The sequence below is a fragment of the Monodelphis domestica genome, chromosome 5 (assembly GCF_027887165.1).
Source record: "Monodelphis domestica isolate mMonDom1 chromosome 5, mMonDom1.pri, whole genome shotgun sequence".
Taxonomy (NCBI): domain Eukaryota; kingdom Metazoa; phylum Chordata; class Mammalia; order Didelphimorphia; family Didelphidae; genus Monodelphis; species Monodelphis domestica.
The window spans coordinates 227535414-227556326 of record NC_077231.1 but is presented as its reverse complement, the minus strand read 5'-3'; the positions used below and the strand labels follow the sequence as shown (position 1 = coordinate 227556326).

Sequence of the window (20913 nt, the reverse complement as noted above, 5' to 3'; positions counted from 1 at the left end):
TTTCTTCAAGACGGGAGGAGTATCTATGACAACCAGCGTCCATTTTTGCCACTTCCGACTACTTTCCTGTATTGCCTCAGTTACAGGTTGTGGTGACAGTTTGGAAGGAAATATGGCTTTCTTGAGGATACTGTTGCCTGTTGCACTCTTTCCAACTCCACTTTTCCCGACAAGAATGATATTCAGACGATTTTCTGAGTTACTATGTTGACCTATTGGAGAAATTTTTTTTAAATTTTGCAAAGATGGATTATTTTTTTGAAGCAGAGATATTTTTATTTTTAAATATAAGATAATATGTTACACAACAATAACATAATACATATGATTTCCTATAAATATGCTTAACCAATAAAAATAAATTCTCACATTAGCCATATCTAAAAACCTGTGTCTCAGTCTCTACTCCCTCCCACTACTCCCCCATTCCCTGAGAAGAATTATTGACTGATAATATTGCCTTAAAAATATAATAAAAGCATGCATTTTGTGGCCAAGACCAGAGTTCAATTTCTATATTTTTCTACCCAGGATTTCCTCTTCTCTTGATTTGCTGACTTCACAGAATTTTTCTCAGTGTCATAGAAGCTGACCTTTGCCTATTCAAACCTGGGACACTTGCCTGGTTCCTTGGTTTACTTCCTCAGATTTCATCTCTTTCTTGCCAATCTAGCTGTATCCTTTTTATTGCCCTGGCATGATTATTCATTAGCTTACCATCAGGGTAACTTAGGAATATTAGAAATTCACACTTCCTCCTGTTTTCTATCAATTATTCTAAATCAGGACTCAGAATCTGAATCTTTCTATCTCTCGTTCACATGCTTATCAAAATTTATCTGTATTTTTTTCTCATAGAAGTTTAAAAGTTTTTAATCTAGAAGGGATATTAGAGAATACCTTATGCAACTCTACCTTATAGACAAGGAGCCTGAGATCAAAGAGAGTGGACTTGATTTGTCTGAGGTGCCATAGCCTGAGAATGGCCGGTCTGGGTTTTTGATTAATGATTTCTTAGTATAAGTTGAGTACTCTTTCTCACACCTCACTTGGCCCATTTCTGGTCCTTCTTAAATTATAAAGGCACCCATCAGCTAATGTTGACTGAGACAATAATGAGAAATGAAGCTTAAAGAATCTAGTTTGAGCCACATTTACTTTTGAAAGAGACTTCCTAGAAATTTAATCTAAAAGCATGAAACCTTAAGAAGGATTGTAGGCATGAGGAATATTTGTAATCAGAGAGGAGATTTCGGTGGGGCACCTAGATGGGTCAGTGGATAGAACACTGGGCCTGGAGGCCAGACAACCAGGAAGACCTTAGCTCCAAACTCAGACACTTCCTAGCTGTGTGACCCTGGGCCAGTCATTTAACCTCTATTTGCCTCATGGATCCCTGCCTTATTGTGGTAGTAATCAGAACCAGAAGACAAATGGTGATTCACTAGAGAAGGAAATGGCCAACCACTCCAGTATCTTTGCCTAGAAAACTCCATAGACAGTCAGTCCAGAGGTCACAAAAAGTCAGACATGACTGATCAAGAACAAAGGCTTTTTGGCATCCTTGCATGTTATAGCTTATCTGTGACTACTGGCTTTGCATAAAAAAAAAGTTTTCCTGATAATTTTAAGCTCCTTGAGAACAAGGATAATTTTGTTCTTGTCTTCCTATCCTTAGTAACACTACATCTTGCCCACAGCAGTCTAATAGCTAGACATTTGTTGAACTGAATAGAAATTCCCTTTGTTACTATTTTTGGTTGGGTAAAAAGGAAAAATTATTTAACCTGAAATATATATACCTTAGAATAGAGAATAATATGTGATTTATCTCCTACATGAGTATAAAGTCTCAGAAGGATTTCTATCAATTCTCCCTTTCTTTTTTTATTGCATTGCTCAATATTCAAGTGAAGTCCCCCATGCAAACCAGAATGTTGTTGGCCTTCAATCACTCTAGAGGAGGAGGCTTTCATCCAGAGCAGACTGGTTGAGAATTAGAAAGTTTGGGGGGAGGAGGGGGAGAAAAAGACTTAGGAATCACTTAATGGAGGATTATTTATGACAATTGTTTGTATATCCGGATGTTAGAAATTGATGTTTACTAGTGGATTTGTTACCCAGTCTCTGTCCAGTGAAGTCCCTGGAAGCTGTGGCTGTGTCTGATGGGGCAGTCTCCTTCACCTTTGTCTAAAATGAGGGGAGACCAGAAACCTCAGTAGAGGCAAGAAGTGAGCAAATATTCATGAAGGGGGGTGGTGTGAGAAGTTCCAGCAGCATTGACTTGAGAAGGTTTGGTGTTACTGCTTTGGAGAGGTATAGAGGTGGAAAAAGAGTAGATAATGCAGCCATGACAGTGGGGACAAGAGCTGTGGTTTATTTGATGCCTTAAGTCAGTCAGATGGAGATGTTGGGTACTCCTCCCTTTGAGCTATAAAGGCAGATGCCAGTGGATCCTTCTGACAAGGATTAACAGGGTTCTAATGGCTTTTGTGGTGTTTATAAGTGTTTTGGAACATTAGGATCAGGCTGATAAGGCAAATGACTTTGCAATGTTGCTGACCACAAGAAAAAGTCAGGGAGTTCATATAAATAACTCATGTGATCACAATTCAATCCAAGCTATTGACAACAGGGATTTCTGGGAAGAAGTTTTCCACTTTGTGCAACCACAGAGACTCCCACCCCTCATTCATGAAATACTATAAAAAGGTCTGTACCTTCGGGCCTCTCTGGGGCTTGGGTCTATCTACGCCCTCACAAGGGGTTTTCTACGTATTCTTCCTGTATATGGATGATAAACATCTTTACTGTAGGAAAACCATTTTCTTCTCTTTTGTAAATTAAGAGTTAACAATTGTGACTTTTGGTTAGGAGGTTGACACTACACGTCCACGCTTTATCTCTTTTGTCTCTCTGTCTCTGTCTATCTCTCTCCCTTTCTCTTTTGCTCTTTTTCTCTTTGAATCTACTTTACCAATCCTTGTTCATCAAGAGTTTATTTGGTATTTTGCCACTTGCTGTAAAGGTACCAGTTTTTAAAGATTAAGAGGCTATTATAAACGTTTAATAGATTTTTATGTGTCCTTGTTTGAGATCTTAAGGCAGTACAGAGGATTGGGGGGAGAGAGAGAGAGAAAGAGAGACAGAGAGACAGAGAGATAGAGACAGAGAGAGACAGAGAGACAGAGACAGAGAGACAGAGACAGAGAGAGAGGCAGAGAGACAAAGAGAGATGGAGAGAAACAGAGAGAGACAGAGACAGAGAGACAGAGACAGGAGAGAAAGAGTCAGAGACAGTGGGGGGAGAGAGAGAGAGACATAGAGACAGAGACAGAGAGAAACAGAGACAGACAGAGACAGAGACAGAGACAAAGGGGGGGGGCAGACAGACAGAGATTTTATCAACACTTCTAGAAATAAATTCCCAGCATGGGACTCAGAGCTAAACTGAAAAGAGATTTTGTTGATTTATATTTTATGACTTCCCAGAGAAAGGCTTTCAAAAGAAACACAGGCATAATAGAGCATTAATAAAAATCCCTGTGGGAGGAAGGATTGAAGTTGACTCTGGGGAAGATAGTTGCATCTTTGAGCCATTTTATTGCTACACAGGATAAAGTTATCTATCCCCCAATAGATAAATCTGGGTACTTACTAAAGAAGGAATTAGGAACTGGTGGCATAACTTACATGAAAATGGGGTCAGTCACAGGAAGTAATTTACATATATGTCGGTACATATGATATATGTATGGAAGTAGATAAGTCTCTGGGGATGTCTATCTCTAGATATGCATTTACTCGTGTATGCATGCATTTCTTTTGTTCCCCTTCAATAGAATGTAAACTCCCTGAGGGTAGAGACTTCCCAATATTTTTCTTTGTACCTACAATGTCTGGCATACAATAGGCACTTAATCAATGCTTGTTGAATTAATGTGGCAGCAGGGCAAGGAGAAGTCCAGGCAGAAATCTGGGAATTTGTGCTAACAAGCATGATGGATAAAGGGCTGGATAATATTCATGCTATGACAAAAAGGTACAATTTGGGGGAGGCAGATTGCCTCAGACACTGTTTAATTTACACCTTCAGCAATCTGCCTGCTTCTGGATTTTCTAGCAAGTCTTTTAAATCTCTTCTCTACTATTGACTTCTCATTCCCATCTCAGCCATTAGAACTTTGTGTTCTAAGATTTCTTTATACCTGTCATGACCCAGCCTCTGATCCGTGCTCAAGCTTTGATCCTCACAACCTTTGGTCTTTGCTTTATGTGGCACAATGGATAAAACTGGGCCTGGGGTCAGAATGACGTGAGTTCGAATCCATCCCCAGACACTTATTTGCTAGGTGACTCAGGACAAGTCACATAACCTCTGCTTGCCTTTGTAAAGTGGGGACAATAATAGCATCTACCTCCCAGGGTTGTTGTGAGTGTCAAATAATCTAATACTAGCATAGTGACTGGATCATAGTAGATAATAAATGCTTGTTTGTTTTGCCTTCCTTCAACTATGTCTTGCTTAATGAGGCAGGCTGCCTGCCAGACCACAAAATATAGATTCCTAAAGGACTTCAGAAGATTTTTCAATATAATTTCTCAGTCCTGGATATGATGACATCACAAGGATCCATAAATTTAGAGCTGGAAGGGCCTTGGGAGAGCATCCATCACACATTTATAGAAATACAGGAGAAACTGAAACACGGAGATCTTAAAGGAGTTGTCTAGCACGAGATCTGAACCTAAGCTTTTCTGACTCCCAGGGTGGCTCCCTCCCCATCACTCCATGGTGCCTCTCAAGATCGATTCTTTTTGAAGCAAGAAGATTGAACTATTTGATCTCTTTCAACTCAAAATCTCTGATTCTATGCAAATGCAAGATGGGATTTTGTTGGGGGGGGTGTTAAGAAGGTTTCTTCAATCTGATCAGTGGAGACAGAAAAAGAGGGGGAGAAGCATTGAGAAGCTGGTTTTCTCCTTAAGACCTGGCAAATAAGAACTGAGGGCAGCTTCTGTTTGCATTAAGGTGGCACCAACAGAAATATGCTCCTTGTGATTAAATGGAGCTGAGAAACTTCTGCAGCATATTATGAGAAAAGGTGAGGGAAATCTGAAAAATTGCAGCAAAGATCACTGTAGCTAAGGCCTTGCTCAGGAGACCAGCAATTGAGCCTGAGTAACAATAAGTAGTTTCTGCAAGAGTTAGCTTGGTGGGTTATACATATGAGCCAGCGGCAAGAGTGATAGAACACTGAGGATTTAAGTTCAAGCACATATGGAAAATAAGGGTATTTCTATAGTGATCTGAATAGAGGGACAATATCTTTCTTTACTAGAAAGAGAAAGTGAAAGGTCACAAACAATCCCACTATATTTGCCAAATTAACAAGTAGAATAATGGACACCTTAAAATAATGAAAGATATCATTGCTATCTGAAAGAAATTAGGTTAAAACCCCATTTTTAGAACACTTCACACTATATACTTTATAAACTCCAAATGGGTATATGCCTTAGATGTAAAAAGTAGCACCATAAAAAAATTAGAAGAACAGGAAAGAGATATCATTCACAACTTTGGAAAGGGGAAGAATTCTTGACCAAACAAGAGATAGAGAGGATCCCAGAGGATAGAGTGGACAATTTTAACAACACAATTGAAGATTCTGTACAAAAAAAAAATCAAATGAAGTTAAAATGGGATGGAAATGCTTAACTGTGGGGAAATCTTTGAAGCAAGTTTCTCTGATAAACTCTGATATCTAAGAAATAGAGAGAAGTGATTCATATGCATAGAGACAAGTGCCATTTCCCACTGGATAAAGATCAAAGGATATGAATAAGTTGGTCTCAAGGGAAGAAACCCAAGCTATCCATAATCATATAAAAATGTTCCGGTAACTAATAAGGGAAATGCAAATTAAAGAAATTTTAGGTTCTATCTCATATCCATCCATGTGGCAAGAAAAACAAAAAATGAAAATAACAATTGTTGAAGGGGATTTGGGAGGTCAGGTATCCTGATGTACTGTTGTTGATGGAGTTTTTAAATAATCTAAACATCCTGCAGAATGATTAGAAATTATACCCCCCAAATCACTAAACTCTATATACCCATTGACCCAATAATATCTCTACAATTCTTATACTCTAAAGAGATCAGAGGCAAAGGGAAAGAATTGCTATATGCAAAATGATTTATAGTGACTGAATGGATCTTGAATAGCATCCCTAAGAAAAGAGCAGAAGAACCTGAGTATACAAAATAGGAGAAAGAATTTCCTCCAGAAGTATTCAGAGACTAGATTTAATACAAAGTCTTTTTCTATGGAGGGTGGATCATGAAGAAAAGTTTAAAAGGAAAGAAAAGATGGGAACCTGCCACTGGGGTCTGTGAGAAGGTAAGAGAAGAGGGACAAAGTGCAGACATAATGCACTGGTGCTGGGTGGTTTTCAAGAGATTCCTACCCAAAGTCTCAAAAACTACTCTTGTCCCAAGGGCCCAAAGCTGTGACCCATATCAATGCCTATGAGGCTGTTAACCCTAATTGTCCCTGCTCTGCACCACAACCTTTTTCCTTGCAAGAGTACTGCCTCATATTGTGGGATTTGGGGGTTAGCTCATACCTCTCCAATTCCCAGTTCACAACACTATACTATATATGTGATCCTCTTGTAGGTGCAGGCTAATTTATCTAAGTTCTTATGTCAAAATTTTTCCTAATATACCCCCGCCTTTGGACAAACAGATGGAATTTCTAATTCTCCCCTTGGCAGGACAAGCAGGTTATCTTAAAGAAAACATACTTGAAAAATCTCTCCCCAAAGTGTGGGGCTCCTAAAAAGGAATTGAGCCCTTTGACTTAACTATTCAAGTTTTCTAGGTTAGCAAGCATCCCTTATTTGATAAATATGCAGTCTGAGAACTCAGACAAGTAGTGTGGACTCCTGTCATAATAAGGAAGGTGTTTAGGTCCTCTTTAAAAATCAAAGGAGGGGGCAGCTGGGTAGCTCAGTGGATTGAGAGCCAGGTCCAGAGATGGGTTCAAATCTGGCCTCAGACACTTCTCAGGTGTGTGACCCTGGGAAAGTCACTTGACCCTCATTGCCTAGCCTTTACCACTCTTCTCCCTTGGAACTATGTATTGGTTCCAAGATGGAAGGTAAGGGTTTAAAAAAAAATCAAAAGAAAAATAGGAGCATAATGAGCTATCATAGTATGCTTTAGGTGAACTTCTGGGTACTCACATTTTAGAAGTATAAAATTCATTCTGCTTATTTTAGCTGTAATACTTATCCTTGATACAGTCATATATGGATATCAATGATAAGCATTCATACAAGTAAGTTATGACAAAGGGATTGGTCTTATATACCAAAACACTCTAGAATAATGACTTGTACAATTGTGTTCTAAAACGGAAGAGGAAAAAAAAATCTGAAAACTAGAGTCTAAAAAAACAAAAGTCCTAGGCAGAGAGTCCCTTTAGTTGGTCCCCACAAAGTCAAAGGGTCCCATGTTTTAGAAAAGCATGGAGCACAAATAGACTCTAGAGCTACTCTCAGTCTCTGTAGCAGTCCACCCCTAGCTATGGGCAAGGGGAATAGTTGGTATGTACAGATTGTCTTAGAAGAGAGCATGCTCAGTCTTGAGCATGCTCAGTATTGCACATGGCTGGGAAAGCCTCTGACCCTTGACCCCAGCTTCTCCCAGGTTAGGTGGGAACACAGGTTTCTTTGTGCTCACCTGGTTAAGAGAAACCACACCTATACCTTGTCATTAACCAATGAGAATCATCCCTATGTACTGTGTATATTTGCATATCAGAGATTATATATAGCCCAGCAAGCTCTGCCTCTCTCTCTCTCTCTCTCTCTCTCTCTCTCTCTCTCTCTCTCTCTCTCTCTCTCTCTCTCTCTCTCTCTCTCTTTCAGGCTAGCTGATGGCTGTCCTGGCAGGAGCTTGGCCTCTGGCCAAGCTCCATCTTTAAACCTTCTCTATCTCTCTTTCATCTCTCCGACCTGTGTGGTATTAAATGTGGATCTCTGGACTGGTAAAAGCCTTTGGAAGGGTCCTTTGATCAGAGCTTAACTGTGGCTCATGGAAAATTAATAGACTCATTCCTGACACCTTATATCTCTAATTTGACTCCGTCATCCCCCTCGTGGTATCTAAAACTTCTATCCTGTCTCTATCTTCCTACCTTAAAACTTCTTGCGGGACGGGAAGTTTTAATCTCCTACTGGCACTGACAGGCGAGGGTCCAAGAGCAAGAGGGCACTCTTAAAGGACTGAGAGTGTTTTTGAGGGACATGAGCTCCAGACCTGCAGTAAGTTATAGTTGGCAGGCACATATACTGTGGCTACTCTGAGCCAAGGGTTATAGGTCACAAAAAACTGGATCGTCTGCAGTTATACCTTGAGTAGCATAGTCTAAGTGCAGACTGTCATACCAATGGCAGAGAGACATTTTTAGGAGTTGTAAGTGGGGGGGCATCATCAGAGCTCTAAGTCTTATGGTCATCAGTAGAAGGTGGAAATATCCCTGGGAGGGGAGAATTTGAGGTGACTTGAGAGAATTGAGAAAACTTTACAGAACATTCTATCTGATATTAAAGATTTTCTCTCTCTCAACATAGATGAACTGTCATAATTACTAGGAACAAGATAGTCAATGATACAGAATTTTGATCATTTCAATTTGAACAGATAATGAGGGAGAATGAATAATTATGGAACAAAAAACATAGGGGTAATTCCAGTTTGGGATTAAGAAATATACATATAAGTATGTAATTTAGAGGGACTTTTGCAGACAAACAAAGCTCTTCTGGGAGGCAAGGAGTCACCCAGAGTGATTTTAAGAAAGTGATAGAAACCATTCACCAACCAAACCTGTCCATTCTCTAGTCATTTGGTGTATCTTGCTGATCTAAGGACAAGAAATGGAGTGTCAGCATGTGTGTGAAATATGGTAGGGAAGTGCAAAGGTGACATCTTTTGCTCTACTTGACGTATATTCGGTTCATTTGGTAGCTACTTAGTTTATCCTCATATGAGAGCATACAATACTTGGGGTGAGGGATGATCAGTTGAGAATGGGTCCAAAGAAGAACTGGGAACAAACTGAAGAACTATGCAGTAGGGGAGAAGCTAGTTTACACTCCCAGTACAACCTGAATTTTAAAAAAAATGAGAGAGACATATCATATCTTCATTTTCCCAGAGATTACGGTGGTGTCACTTCCCTTTCCTTTCCCCATGTCAATACACGACAGAAGTAATGCTTGGCAAAGCCAGAAAGTTCAAATTTTATTAAGATCACGACATTCACCTAACAGTGAAATGAACATATTAAATCACATTGCCTCCTCAATTGTTGAGTCAGAGTCATTCGTTGTCTATGAGTTAATAATGATTTGTCATTCTAACTTGCCCCAGTGTTATTCTCTGAATAAAACTGGCACAAGACAATTGAATTCTGAGACATCTGGTGGAGCTATTTAATGGAAGAGATGACGTGGCATAGCAGAAAGAAGCAGACCTTGAAATCAGAAGAGACCCAGGCTTGTATTCTAACCCTTCCACTAAGAACTTTCATGACAATGGGAAAAACCAGTTCTTTTCTTTTTTGAGCTAGTTTTCTCACCTCTAATACCTGCAATATTATTTCACAGGGTTGCTGTGAGGAAAGGCTTGTCAATCTTAAAGAGCTACATAAATGAACTGGCATCATAATTACTAGTAACATGATAGTCAATGATACAGAATTTTGATAATCTTACTGAACAGGCAGTGAGAGAGAAGGGATCATTACAAAGCAGAAAACAAGGGTGATTCCAGTTTAGGATGAAGAAACATGAATACAACAGGATTTCATTTCTTCCCTTCATAAATGCCACTTGTTAAGATGAGTAGCAAGGATGTGATGTGATAGTCAATGTGAAACTAGAAAGTAGGTGATATAGTGCATAGGAATGCCCTACTAAGAGACAGAAAGTCTTAAATTCAAATCCCACCTCAGTCACTTACTAACCCTGTGATAATGAATGAGTCATTTAGATTTCCAGGCTTAGTTTTCTTATTGATGAAATATGGATCATGGTATCTCTTTTATTGAATTGTTCTGAGGATCAAATCAAATGATCATATGTAACTATTATTTGAATGTAACCACACGTTTGTATATAAACACTATGTAAAGTGCTCTGCAAGCCCAAAGCCTTTCACAGATGTCAGCTATTGGTCATATTGATAATGGTAACAATTGAAATTCAAGTAAGAGATGCCATGCAGATATGTTCCCTTTCTAGAAAGGAGGGTGTGGAGAATTGAAACTAGCTTTACTTTGGTTCCTTTTCTCCTCCTCTGGATCATAGAGGGAAACTTTCTAGTTCAGGGAGACTTTTGCAGATTTTCACAGGAAATGAATCTCTTCCCTTTTTTTTCAGACTAAAATATTGGCTTCAATATTAGGGGATTTCTGATGACTAAAGTTTTGCAAATGTCTTCATCCTTGAAGTAAGAGTGATAGGATGAACTTGAGATGGCAGATTATTCATCAATAACCAAAAGAGAAAGAAAGAAGCAGGGAAAGTATCAGAAAGCAAAAGATGGTTTTGCCAAGTTCCTTAATCCTTAAATAAAAATTTAATCAGGTCAGAAGCTAATAAGGTCATCACTTTCAGGAAGCTTTCAAAGAACCCATTACTGTTCACAACCTCATCTCTGGCATTTCTCTGCCTCGTTTCATAGAAAACTTCTTTTTCTGCAATCATCCTATCCATTTGTTCTCTTCTTTTTCTCTGCTCCAGTTCATTCTTTAAGTTTCTGATTTCTTCTTCAAATTCCTGCCGTATTTCCTTTTTAAATCTTTCCAGGTCTTGCATGTAAGCTCTTTGCAGGATTTCAGTTTCTTCCTTAATCTTCTTCTCAGTGTCTTTATACATCTTGTTTGTGTAGCAAGAGCCCCCATTCATCTGCACTACCTGCTCAACCAAGATCAGAAGTTCTGTTAGCTGGGCTTCCTGCTCACTGCCAGTGGCCCTGTTGTTGAAGCCACAATACTTTCCACCAAACTGGTCTATCAGTTCTTTTAAATCTTTATCTGTAGTTTCACTCAAGTATCTATTTAAATCAGTACCTTCCAAATCATCTTTCCGGGTAAATAGAAGGATCATGTATTTTCTGGCACTGGGACCGAAAATTCCCAGGATCTTCTTAACTGCATCTTGCTCCTCTTTGGTGTAACGACTGAGTGGAACCACCAGGATGATGGCATGAGGCCCAGGGGAGGACATAAGGAGGCAGCGGCTGATCTCCTTTGATGTGTCCACATCAGACACATCAGTGTCAAAAATACCAGGAGTATCAACAACTACAATTTCTTTCTCATTCCATAATCTACTTGTTTTCTCACAGATCTTGGTCACTGACTTTGCTGCTAGTCTTGACTCAAATATTCGTTTTCCAAGGATGCTGTTCCCTGTCGCACTTTTCCCAGCTCCTGTTTTACCCACCAGGACAAGTCTCAGTTGCTTTTTCCTGGGGTCTTGGTTTCCATAACCTGAGATGTGGGTAATGAAAGTGAGAGGGTTAAGCTCTACCTTCAATTGCTGTCCCTTCAGTCCCCCTTCCAGCCCAGAATAACCATGTCTCTGCTCTTAGTTGTAGTCTTGGAGTCACATGCACTGGCTTTAGGTTCTTCCCTAGCAAAAAGTATACAAAAACTCTTTGGCTCAGGAATAGGTATATATAGTGTTCTGGTTGGGTTGGGACCTAGTATTGACTCTTTTCTTGGTCTGTCCATCTTGTGTTCCTCAAATGTTTCTAGAACTAACTTTATTTATCTTCACAAGCCCTCTTGCCTTTAAATCAATCTAACAAAGCATTTTCTGAGTGACAACTATGTTCAAGACACTGCGCTGAGCTTAAAGAGAGTTATAAAGATAAATAATATACAGACTGGAAAAAATAGACTGTATTGTCAGTGAACTTATATGTTTCTTCTATCTTTACTTTTTATTCCCATTCCTAGGACCCCACTTCAGACTTGAATTAATCTAGTATTCCCATAAATGGTGTCTAATTTCCTCTCTAATCCACAGAGGCAGAGTGGTGCTATGGGAAAAGTCCTGAATCCAGAATCAAAGGACCTGAGTTCTAAGACTAACTTTGTTTCTTATCACCTGTGTGATCTTGGTGAAGTCACCTCAGCTATGTGAGCACTGCTTTCCTTATATGTGAAATGAGGAGGTTGGATGAGATCACTAAGACCCCTTCCACCTCTGATCTGTTTCCATACATTTGAATCAGTCATCTTTCTAAAACAACACATTCATCATGCCACTAGCATCTTTAGTGGCTTTTCATGTTACTTTATCATAAGGGACACATACTCAACCCGTTAGCTTGATATTCTAGGCTTTCTAAAATCTAATCTCAATCTACTGTTTTAATTTTATAACCCACTCCCTCTCTATACCAATCAGGTGGTTCTCTTCACTGTTCCATAGACTCACTGCCAGCATTCTCAAAACTGAACGTATATTCACTCCATTCTCCACATAAGGAATGTCAGATTTCCTTATTTCTCTAGAACCTAGACCTTTTAGCCCTTTCTTGAAGGCTCCCTAATGATCCCAGCCCATGGCGATTTTTTTAGCCTAAGAATTTATATAGTACTCACTGTCTCTATGATTCTTTTACCTGTCTTGTACTGAAAAGTATGAGTTTATGTACATAGAAACTGCTTTGTCAGCTGGAACAGATCTACACCCAGAAGTATTATGTATAGAAAGGCAGATGGATGGCAAAATGGGTGTCTTTTTAGATCCAGAGTTAGGAAGATCTGAATTTAAGTCTTTCCTCAGATATTTACTAACTAGGTGGTCCTATGCAAGTCATCTAACCTCCTTCAGCCTCAGTTTCCTCTGCCAAATGGGAATAGTAACATTATCTACCTCATTGGATTGTTGTAAAGACCAATGGAGATAACCTGTTAAAAGTGTTTATAAACTCTGAAGTCCTTATATAAATGCTAACTTATTCATCAAGTGGCACAATGGAAAGAGGACTACTCCTGGAGTCAGGAAGACTCTCTGAATTCAGACACATACTAGCTGTGTATCCTTGGGTAAACCACTTAACCTTCACTGTGTTGGCCTCAGCTCTCATCTATAAAATGAGCTAGAGAAGAAAAGGACAAACCACTCTAGTGTCTATGCCAAAGAATCTCCAAATGGGAGTTCAGGAAGAGTTGCACTTGAATAAAAAATAAAACGTTATATGTGTATGCATGAATAATTGCATACATAAGTGAAAAATAAAGACTGATAAAGAAGAAGCTGGGCCTAAACATACTTGAGGAACCATAACAAAAGTCAAATGCTTGAATACTGTATCCAACATTAGTTAAATAGCAAGGAATTAATAAGAACTTTGATTGATTGCAAAAGCCAAGAAGAAAACTGGATAAAAGAGAGAAGACAGGTTCAAGGCTGGTGAGCAGCAAATGCTCTAAGAATAGAGCCAGAGATGAAGAGCTGTCTGCAGTTTGCAGGAGGTCTATGAGTCTGCACATACTAGTAACCTCTGCAAGTAGGTCATTTGAAGTTCTGGCACTTAAATTGTCAAGTCCTCATAAAAGATATGATACAGAATTTTTTCACCTGGTACGAAAACAGTTAATGAGTGGAAGATGAAAGTTGGAAGGTAGTAGCACACAGGGCAATCAAGTGGCTGAACCCTTTGCTCTCCTCTCCGGTCTTCTGCTGACTCTAAACATTGCACTATTGACATTTCCACTGTCTTTCTTTCCCCTTCCAGGTGGACAATAGTGGAGCACTGAGGCATGGGGTAGTTACATCCAAGAAGAAAGGCTGTCCCCTGACTATCAGCAGCTCTCACAGCTTAGCTATAACTCTGCCCTCAGATGACCAGGAAACTTTTTCCACAAAGGATTTATTAGTCACATCATCAACCACCTCCACATTTCTTCTCACCTCACACTAAACAAGCATAGGGTCCCATCAACACGAATGGATAGGTTAGATGCTGTTGTAAGGAAAGTAGTGAGATTTTGCAGGGAAGTGGCATGAGACCAGCAGGAACATTCTAGAACTCTGGAAGAGGTTTAGGCTGGAAGAGGAAGACAGTTGGCTCTCTGGAAAAAACTCTCTGGAGGTACCAGCTGTAGTTTTTCTTGGAGTCTATCCTTTTCCCTGGTTTCCTGAGTTCTTGGTTTGCTGTTTGACATGGAGACTATCCCTAGTGAACCTGATCCAGCTCCAAGACTGTGAGATCAAATCTGGATCCTTTTGGATCTAAGACCTTCACTGGCCTTAACAAATCCTTACACAGACCCTTTTCCTTAATTCTATCAAGAGGGTATAAGTGAGGATTAGCTAAGATTAGGAATTGTAGATTTGGGTTAGGGAGAAATAGAGTAGGGAATTTCTAAGAAGAAATCCCTTTGCAGGGATTATTAGATCTGGTGGGGGTAGATAGATTAAATTTGATTAGAAAATCCCAAATTCCCTTTCCACCTTTCCTTTATGTATTAAATCCACCTGCCCAGTGTTTATATATTTTGTTTGTGTTTATTAGCTTAGGGTCTGGTTCTGCCAGCCTTGAGCTTAGTTACCCTTCCCCAAACCAGCTTACTGGCCTGAAACATCATACCTGAACCTAACAATTAAGTCAGATAACATTTAGAAGTAGTATATTAACTATTTCAATGCGGAGTAGCAACTTGGTGATTTCCTAGTCATGATCAACTTTGACAATGGCAGAACCCTTTTTAGCAATGGGAGAAGCACACAAATTTTTACCTCTTCCTTTCCTTTCCTTGTTGTAACATTTAGGAGATTAGTTAAACATATTGGGGGGAGGGGGGAAGAATGAGAGAATATAAAGGAAAGAGGAAAAGAAAGAAAAGTAACTAAGAGGAGGCTAAGAAAATGAAGGGTGCTGCTCAGAGCAGAAAATGGTCCCAATCCCAGCTGCCATAAGGAAATAAGAACCACCTCTTGATCTCAATCACCTCCCACTCCAACCCTGTCCAGGGGAGTCCTGGCTGTCTGCTCACCATGGCTTGTCTCCTGGTTCATACTTTCAGGACACTCTCCAAGGTTTTCTTCTGCCATTTTCTGGTGCAGCTTCTGTGGACAAAGAATGATGACTGAAGTCATTGACAATCACAGTGAAGTAAAAAAGAGATTCTGAACTGCAGGCAGAAGACCCCAGTTCTGGTCCACAGCTTTGCCTTTCCCTTTGTTAGGTGGCTCAGTGGATTGAGAACCAGGCCTAGAGATGGGAGGTCCTGGGTTTGAGTCTGGTCTCATATACTTCCTAGCTATATGACCCTGGGTGAGTCACTGAATCCCCCATTGCCTAGCCTTACCACTCTTCTGACCTGGAATCAATTTACTGATTCCAAGATGGAAGGTAAGGGTTCAAAGAAATACATTGTTCTAAAGAATTATCTGAAAGCACAAATATAAATTTTTCTTTTAGTTGACATTCTCACATGGTACTACTGGCTATGGGAGTTTATCTACCTACTAGTCCATCTGGGGAAATTGAGTCAGAAATCCTAGCTTCCAGTCCCAACCTCCTCCTTCACTACTGGTGTGATTTAATAAAGGTAACTCACTCCTTAGCTTCTTTACTTCTCCACAAGGTTCAAATGGGATAACATGAGAAAAATCAAGAAATAAAAGGGTCTTTAGGTTTAAAATGGACACCTAGTCATAATGTGGGCATTACTACATGTTGCCATTACTGCATCTGGATACATACTCTCTGCAAAATGACGTTGCCAAAATCTGTTTCCACCTCTCTGAAATAAAGTACATGGATGATTTTTAAAGTGTCAAATAGTCTGTTGTGTTTCTGTATAGATTAAAAATATTTCCATTGGCTTGGCCATCCTTTGGCTAGAGGACATCTGAACCCAAGGGGGAGCCACTAAAATCCTGGTTTCTAAAGAAAATCTCAGTTGCTAAGAAACCATTATATGAAAATTTGAAATTAACAAAATCCCTTCATTCTTCTGGGGAAAAGGTTATTTCCTTCTTTATCAATAATAGAGAATAAAAAAAACCCATTACTTTTCAACAGGGGAAAATTGATGATGGTGTTTCACCTAGAGCAGCAGCAATATCCTTTGGGCTGAATGCAATCTTAAAGGATGTCTAACTCAATCCCTTGCTGACAAATGAATTACAGTCACAGGCATGAAAGGCGTTGTTGCTCTTTTGGCTTTCGTTCCAAAGTCAGAGAACAAGGGAGGTGAGACAGCAGGACTGCTCCTTCACACATGCAAAAAGAGAGATGAAAAGAAAACAATAGGCTCACCCTCCTACATAGCCTAGTCTGGGAGGGGAAGAAAAGGACTCACTGGGAAATGCAGCCGCTTTCTGGAAACAGAAACCAAAACAACTTAGGAGAAACAGGTGGAGCCCTCATTTTCATTTGTGACCACTCAGTTTAACCCTTAATGTGCCCCAAAAGTAGGCGAGTGAACCAGAAATGGAAGAATTGACTTTCTTGAAGCCGGGATTAATCTAGCCTAGTTTTTCCAGGGGAGTCAGAGCAGATGCCTTCAGTGATGCCAATGGCCTTAAGCAGAAGAGAGTTTATCCACTTCCAGGACTCCCACCCATCTCTGGGGGAAGGTTAGGGGCAGGTGATGTAAACTGTCTCCTAAATATCTTCCAAACTAGAAAGGCTCTATCTATTGTGAAAGGGAAAAGGACAAGACTCAAGAAAATTTACATTTATTCTCTGAGCTTCCCTTACAGCTCCCTCAAGATATCACCAAAAGTTCAGACACCCTCCTTTGACCTGATTATTCTGTGAAGAGACACCCACCTTTAAACAGCAACTTAACCTGAATCCCCTTTGATTATTTAACAGTCTGAACATTTGTATTGATGTGTCAATGAGACAACCCAAATATCTAGTGCAGATGTGGTGCCTCTGTAGATTCCTATAAAGGAAGAATTCTGTTTACACAGAGCAGATCTTGCTCCTATAACAAGTTCTCACCTCTGCTGGGAAATCTCACTGGCCTTTGGCCTGGTCTGAGATGACCAATCCCTTTTTTTCTGATTATATTATCTTAAAATAAAACTGAGATTGCTCTGGCATCTCCTGCTGAAAGCTTGGTTTTTCTTGATTTTCAATACTATCTAGGGAAGTCCTTAATCTTAAAAACAGCAGATGATCTAGCCACATTACATCTTGGGGCCTAAAAGGCCCCAGAGCAACCCTCTTCTCCTAAAGTGTCTCCTTGACTCTTCCTGAAATTCTATCCTTGATGCATCACTCTTTTGGAGTACGCATGGCCTTCTTCCTGAGCAGATCTTTACGGGACCAATGTTTTATGGGCAGGATGATAATTCAGTGAAACAGTAATAATTTTGCATGTGTTACACTTGAATTTTCTTAGATGACTTTACTCTTTGACAGGAGAAATGGGGCAGTGTTGAGATCCTGGTGAAGAAGGGATACTTTCCCCACCAAAGCTTAAGAAGAAAAGAACAGAAAGACAAGGTTGAAGTGACTAAAGATAAATGCTCAGATGTCAGTTTTACTGGGATGGTCATTCTGCTGGGGAGGTGACACCAAAGAATATCCCAGAACTCCCAGAGAAAGACCTATAAGTAGTCTTTATGGCAAAAGAGATAGGAGAGAGTAAGAAAGGAGGCCCTCAAGTTCAGTGTGAGAAGAAGAGGGTCTTCTCTGGCTCTCCATCCTCCCCCGACCTTCCTGGTGGCTGTCCTGGCCATTCTTGTTTACACCAGCCCTCTTCCCATACACACATTTCTTAGTTTAGAGACCCACTGTTAGGGTCCAGTGCGTTGCCCACCACCATGGAAGACCCCCAGACAATGCAATCAAGTAGGAGGGTCCTTTATTCTGGTATACACCAGGGGAAGCTTAGCACAAGAGTTCCGCCTGCAGTTGTGAGTGCAGAGTCTTTTATACCTTAAGCCTGACAGCATATCACTAACCACGATAGGTGGCCCACAAGTTTCTCCTGGAATCTATGTTTTGGGCATCAGTACAAGTTTCTCCTGGACTCTACGTTTTGGGCGTCAGCACATTTAGGTTCCCTGACAGGGGTCTGTTGGTCAGATGTTCTATAGTGATATGTGCTGTACTGACCAAGCAGCTCCCTGCTTGGGGCTCCTTCACCATATTCCTGCTTCTTAGGGGCCCTTGGAGCACCGTGACATACCCCTCCCCTCTCATTTCAGGCCCTCTTTGGGAATATCCCAGCAGCCAGGTTGTGGTTGCTATTAGCTAGCTCACTAGAGTTCAGCATAATCATGAAGTCAGCCTAGTTACAGGTCTGGGTGCAACCCTATCAGACTATTCACTGCCTCAGGGAGGTGGGGGGAGGAAGGGGGAAGGAGAAAATCTGAATTTGAAAATGTCAGAAAACCATTGTCAAAAATTGTTTCCACCTTTTACTGAAAAAATAAAAAGTCAAAATATAAAAAAAACAGACAGCCCAATGTGTGTGGGGATGGGAATGGAAAAGAATGCCTGGGGCTCCCAGCAGGTAGGTCAGAAGAAAGAGAGGAAGCTCAAGCTGGCTTCCTCCTGTTCCTTTGGGGAAGGCTAAGTACATCTTCCTCTAGGAAGAGAATGTACCCTGAGGACATCTGGAGAAATCAATGCTACCTCAAATAAACAAATATATAACAGTGAGACAAATATTCAAAACCCATGTTTGGGGCAGGAAAAGAAAAAGGGGGAAATTTTGGGGAAACTGAGGCTGGCTTTCCCACAACAACACACAAAACTGATTAAGGGCAAGATTGGATTTCCACTTTAGGGTCAGAACTTTGTCTCTGGGTCTCTGTTCCCTTGCTAGAGGCCCAAAGTTCAACTCAGTAATGACTCTGACCTGATTCTGTAGGCAGGACATTCATTCTTTCATTCCTGCCTTCAGATTAGGTGATCAAGTGTTGGTTTCATCTTCTCTCACCCACCTCCCAAAAAGCACAACCCTCCCCACCACGTTTGACAGAGTGTGAAAGGAGGATCATTCACCCCAGAAGGGATTGTCCTCTAATCCTGAGGCTCTTTGAGGGAGTGAGACTTCAGCTCCCACACATGTACTTCACACCGACTCAGCAGGAGCCAAAAGCTAAGGTTTTTTAGCAAGCACAGGTCTGTCCCCTGGTCCACCAACTCCTCACCTGGCCAGTCTGGGCAGTGTGGCTTTACCAAAATGAGCAGCCTCTCCCTTCTCTTCACAGAGCTGAACTTTGGTGCAGGGGTTGGTGTAGACTATGCCTGGAGCCTGGCTGTAAATGAGCAGTGAGAGGCAGATTGAAAAGGAAGAGAATTGCTAGAGATATGAAAGTTGTCTAGGCTAAGGACTGCCCATTTCCTGAAACTGGAAAGAGAAAGAGATGTCTAAGGTCACCTGACTGGGTGTGCTCCTACTTGCCCAACTCTTCTGAGGCCAAAGAGTCTCTGAGATGAGGAACCAGGAAAAAGTTTTTATTGGGCACAAAACTCTCCTATGGACTAAGATGCAACCAAGTCTTAATGATGAGATCTGGGGATGAACTAGACATTTGCCCACTCTCTGCCTCTCTTGGTACCTAAGTCCCTTTAGACCATTTTCCTGCTTGCTTACCTGGCCATTCTTTTCAAGGTCCACTTTGTTTTGTCTTATAAACTATACTGTCTTTTTCAGGCCCTTTTCACTAAGAAGCAATTTGGGGATGAAAAAGTGAGAAAAGGGATTTTTGTGTAAACACTAAAAACAACTCTTGAGGGATGTAAGACCAACTTTTAGATGCCTCAACTGAGTAGGACAAGAACTTTTGAAAATAAAAAGCACAACTCCTATAATATCTATTCAACAGGAATTCTGGGTGTACTTTCCTAGAGCTAGACTGCTACACGTCCCTAGGGATTCCCACTGATGGTTAGGATCTCTCTTCTCTAAGGCCATTAGCTCTAGCCCCCTTTCTTTATATGCTTCCTTCCTACCCTATTGTCCTATGAGAAATGATAAGAAGGATGATTTCAGAAAAAAAACTGGAAAGACCTACATGAACTGATGCACAGTAAAATGAGCAGAACCAAGAGAACATTATACACAGTAATAGCAATATTGTATCATGATAGTGAAAGATGTAGCTATTTTCAGCAATACAATAATCCAAGATAATTCTGAAGGATTTATGAAAAATGCTATCCATCTCCAGAAAAAGAATTGATGGAGTCTGAATACAGATCAAAACATATTATTTTTCATTTATTTTATTTGAGGGTTTTGGTTTTATGTGAATATTTTCTCACAACGTGACCAATATGGAAATATGTTTTGCATAGTAATGCATGCATGACCTAGATCATGTTCCTTACTATCTCAGAGAATGTAGAGGGAGGAAGAGAGGGTCAAAATTTGGATGTAATAATTTTGGAAAACATTAAAAATGTTATAACGTGGAATTGAGGGAGGACTAAATATATTAAAATAAAAAATAAAATTAGATTTGGGCAAATGGAAGTGAATAATTCCATGTGACATCAAGAAACAAAACAATGTTAAAAAATAAAAAATAGAACAAAATGTGAAATATCTCATTGGAAAAACAACTGCCATAGGAAATAATCTAGCATTAGTGACCCTATTTTTCCAGTCTCCTTTAATATTTCTCATTTTCCTTAATTGTCATATTGCTATTAATTCCCCTTCCCTCTCATTTTTTGCTTTCCTTATAATTTTGTCTATACTTGGTCTTATTTGTACAAACTTTTTCATTTTTACATAATCAAAATTATCAGTTTAGATCCTGTGATGCTCTCCATCTCTTGGTCATAAACTAGTCTTTTATCTATAGACATGACATGCAAAAATTTCCATACTC

At 40.1% G+C, this 20913-nt stretch overlaps 1 protein-coding gene across 1 annotated transcript; it reads right to left on the bottom strand.

Moving 5' to 3' along the window:
• Positions 1 to 9292: 9292 nt before the first annotated feature.
• GIMAP4 (GTPase, IMAP family member 4) lies at positions 9293 to 19378 on the bottom strand. Its single transcript, XM_007504599.3, has 3 exons — positions 19225 to 19378; positions 15096 to 15168; positions 9293 to 11573 (listed from the first exon to the last, which is right to left on the bottom strand). The coding sequence occupies exons 2-3, from the start codon at positions 15151 to 15153 to the stop codon at positions 10639 to 10641; spliced, it is 993 nt and encodes a 330-aa protein (XP_007504661.1). The 5' UTR covers positions 15154 to 15168; positions 19225 to 19378; the 3' UTR covers positions 9293 to 10638.
• Positions 19379 to 20913: the final 1535 nt, after the last annotated feature.

What these genes read in the sequence shown, in the direction of transcription:
- GIMAP4 (XM_007504599.3), bottom strand. Translation starts at nt 15,153, where the DNA reads ATGGCAGAAGAAAACCTTGGAGAGTGTCCTGAAAGTATGAACCAGGAG. An exon ending in GAACCAGGAGACAAGCCATG is followed by an intron (nt 11,574 to 15,095) that starts GTGAGCAGACAG and finishes CCCACATCTCAG; the next exon opens with GTTATGGAAACCAAGACCCC.